This window comes from Haliotis cracherodii, unplaced genomic scaffold (genome assembly GCF_022045235.1).
Source record: "Haliotis cracherodii isolate W230 unplaced genomic scaffold, xgHalCrac1.p SCAF_3, whole genome shotgun sequence".
Lineage (NCBI taxonomy): Eukaryota > Metazoa > Mollusca > Gastropoda > Lepetellida > Haliotidae > Haliotis > Haliotis cracherodii.
The window spans coordinates 21,268,202-21,272,313 of NW_027266286.1; the positions used below are offsets into that span (position 1 = coordinate 21,268,202).

At 40.6% G+C, this 4,112-nt stretch overlaps 1 protein-coding gene across 1 annotated transcript; it reads right to left on the reverse strand.

The window, feature by feature from the left end:
* Positions 1-376: 376 nt before the first annotated feature.
* Positions 377-2,401, reverse strand: LOC139475951 (uncharacterized). The gene is made up of 3 exons (XM_071259160.1): positions 2,206-2,401; positions 1,314-1,415; positions 377-447 (listed from the first exon to the last, which is right to left on the reverse strand). The coding sequence occupies exons 1-3, from the start codon at positions 2,396-2,398 to the stop codon at positions 398-400; spliced, it is 345 nt and encodes a 114-aa protein (XP_071115261.1). The 5' UTR covers positions 2,399-2,401; the 3' UTR covers positions 377-397.
* Between the last annotated feature and the right edge of the window lie 1,711 nt (positions 2,402-4,112).

Below are 4,112 nucleotides of genomic sequence, written 5' to 3' on the forward strand. Positions count from 1 at the left end.
TGTTAACATAATCAGGGACATTCGAGTGATTTACAAGCTGCATAATGCCTTTCATCACCAGGAATGGCTCCTGAAAACACAAGATTACAAAATTATATATCAGCTGAATACATCCAATTCCTGTTTAATTAATCTGACTACGATTATAACGAACTCAAAGGGACCACTAATTTTAGTTCGTTATAACCGTAGTTCGTTATAAGCATATATACAGCATGACTACAGCAAAATTTAGTGACAAAAAAGTAAGTTCGTTATATCCGTCAGTTCGTTATAAGCGTGGTCGTTATAACCGTAGTTAACTGTAGATGATTACTTTAGTTATTGATGCTAATATTAAGCATCTACAGGGTATTCTTCATGACAGACTCCTACTCACACTGTGTCGCCTGTGTTTCTATGCGTCAGTAGGCTGACGAATCCCGCCTGTGGATCCTGCGCCGTTGCCTGGAATATGGATGGATATCACATGAGGTTCCTGAACCTACTTTTATTCAACATTTTTAAAGAACATAAATCTTAGCAAAATCTTACAACTGTTCACTTCATTATTGAGGCACGGGTGGCCAAGTCGTCTAAGGCGCCGCGATTCGCTGTGCAGAGTTGCGTCTCCTGGACACGCCAGAAACCTATGATTGTGGGTTCGAATCCCGGTTCACCCCGATTATGTTTCTAGGTTTGTCAGCACCATACCCATCACCGAAGAGGTAAACGTCTCAGACCTGCATCACTTTGGGCTTTCCTCCCACATTAAGCTGACACGTCGTGATATAACTGGAGTAATGTTAAAAGCGGCGTTAAACCTAACTCACTCACTCACTCACTCACTTCATTCTACATGTTGATCAAACTGAAATTGTTTATCTGGCAGGCTGCTGGAGTATGCCTATTTGAATCAAAGTTTCTTAAAAATATTTTTACAATCAACATTTTTGTGAAAAGAGTTTTTCTGCATTCAGCAATATTCAAGTTAGATGACGGCGGTCTGTAAACAATCGAGTCTGGACCAGTCAATCTAGTGATTGAAATCATGAGTACCGATCCACGCAATTGGGATCGATGACATGCATCAACCAATTCAGCGAGCCTGACCACCCGATCCCGTTAGTCGCCTTTTACGACAAGCATAGTCGCCTTTCACGGCAAGCATAGGTTGCTGAAGACTTATTCTACCCCGGATCTTCACGGGTCTGATAGTGATTCATACACACCTATTGCATAGTCCTGAAAAAAACTCTGCTTTTATGAGAGATGTGTAATGAAATGGAAAGGCGTTTGTTGCTTTTATTATCTTTTTAATGACGCAGTATTACCTCCATGACTTGCTCCATCGGCTGTCTCAAACAGATCTCTGGCGCTGATCAGCTGCTCATCGTTCTCTGATTGGTCAGCATTCTCATCTGCGTCGTCGATTTCTCAAAAAAAAGTATGAATAATGCAAAAGAATGAGGATTGACTGTTGGTTTGTTCTAATAAAAAGGCATAAACACATTAAATATATTTTTGTCATTGATTGCCTCCCAGCTTGGCTACATTTCTCGACGAAATAACACTCTTTGCCTTCCCTGCATGGATTTACCAACATGTGTTTCTGGTAACCGTCACCCTTGTCCTGTCATAAAAAAATCCCAAAATGTTAGACCCACCCCATAAACTTTTCCCACATGTATTTGTTGATTGTAAGTACAGAAATCTTAGAAATTATGGTTTGGGGGAATACTGACGTAAAATGACTACTGTTTGTATACATCCTACATCCTACATCTCCGTGGGGTGTCCGGGTTAAAATAGACCCTTAAGAAAATCGTGTAATCAGACTCAAGTGATTTTGTTGATTGTATGGCATCGTACTCCGACAGCGTGGACAGCGACAGACTTTGTTCATAATATCAATCACTAGTTCATTTCGTACACACTCCGATATTTACAGAGCCCCTAGATTACTGATGCATGCACTGGTAATTAGCAAACGAAACATCAAACATCAATTCAGGAATTGTTTAAGGATTTGTTTGTGAAGATGCACGTGATTTGATGTCTGTCTAAGGCTAAACGATACAAATTCAATACGCATATATAATGAATCACCTTGAGACACATGTCTTCTTATCAAAATAGATGAAAAACACAGGAAGTTACCTCTCTTTCTTGATCTCACATTTAACACCTTGACAACTGCCTTGAAACAACAAGCTTAAATCATACCTCTCTTCCCACTGAATCCTCGGTACCAGAACCTTGATCTGACGCCCGGACAGCGAGACAACGCCCTTGCTGCTCTATAGATACATGATGTAGTTGTTCTCCAATACATCCTGATCCGGTAGTTACTATATTGTCCATCAGCGTGTATCGCCAGCAGGCACACCAGCAGAGCAGCGACAAGTATCAGCTTCATTACGTCTTTCTGAGGGACAATTGCATCTGCTTCGTGTATCTTGAAAGTGATTTATGTATACGAGTCTTTTTAATTAATGGAACGCCTTCATGACATTGCCGTAAAAGGCGACTAACGGGATCGGGTGGTCACGCTCGCTGTTTTGGTTGATGCATGTCATCGATCCCACATTGCGAGGATCGATGCTCATGATATCAATCACTGAATTTTCTGGTCCAGACGCGATTATTTACAGACCGCCGTCATATAGCTGGAATATTGCTGAGTGCGGCGTTAAACAACAAACCAACCAACCAATCGTGCCCTAAACCAGCATCCCCTTTTTTTCATTTCAAAAAAATTAACAATTTCCTATATTCTTTAAAACAGAGTGAGACATCGGCAATATTTCAGCCAGTTCGTGATCTTAGAGACAGAGAATCAGATGAAATAAAAGTACATGAAAATACTTACAGAGCAGTTGTATCTTCTTGCGATGATGCTTTCTGAAAATCAAGGTTGCATTATATAGACAAACGGTGTGACAAATACGCGGTGTGTTAACACTTTCTTCTTTGAACCAGTCATTTAAAAGCTTTCACACTCCACGTATCCTCTATTTCCGCGGAACTTCAGGGGTCTTTTTTTTATTTCACATGTACAAATGCTCCTGGAGCATAATCCTGCAATCATCGGTTGCATCAATGCCACGTCTCCATATTCCAGGATTTCAATGTACTTAACATAAACATAACTGCCCAGCGTGTAAACATGCACCTGTGGATGAAAAATCACCCCCTAGGCTTGTATTTGATTGTATCTAGTTTGGTTATACAGACCAATCAGCATATTGTGCAAACAGGATGTGTCAGTTTTGGGTTCTGGTGTATGGAGCGTCCATAATAATATACTATTACGTCAAAAACAGACCTGCTACACATGGTTTTGGTTACCAGTGGTTATACCAGGGACCCGCTCCACAAAGCAATCTTAGTGCTAAGGTGATCGTAACTCCCATACATTGACATAGGCTTATGATAGTCGTAGCGCTAAGATCCGCTTTGTGGAACGGGAGCAAGGTCCCTTATAACATCTCACCATGGGAGGAACACAGAGTTTAAGACACTGTTGACTTTAGTTAGTTCTATATAGATTTGATTTTAATCATCGCAGATCAATCTTAGTACAGAAGATTGAGTGAGTTACTTAAATTTAACGTCGCATCGGCATAATTTCAGCAATATAGCGAAAAGAAGAAGTTGATATATATATACAACTAAGTCATGAATACAATGTTATATTGTAATTAAATTTTGTCAAACATATCTTATCATAACAATAATTATTATTTACGACCAAAGCTGGGCCACCTCGCTGTGGATCATGGGTGCCTTAGCTTCCGACACAATACCCAATACAATACCACAATGCAATATTTACGTCATCAGTTTCGCTACGGTTAGTTGTGTACAATTCTAGCCATAATAATGATAAAAAAACCATGTTCAGCTATGAGTTTGCCGCTTCCATGGTCTAGTAGATTGTCCGCCCAGAGAGCGGAAGGTCGGGTGCTCAATTCCCAGCCGCGTCATACCAAAAGACGTTAAAATATGGTACTTGTTGTCACCCTGCCTGATGCTTGGCTAAAACAAGGACTGGTCGGCTCGGAGTCAGTATACCGTGGATATTTATGTGAAACTGAGGGCATGGTGTCTCAGTGGGCTAGCACTATAAA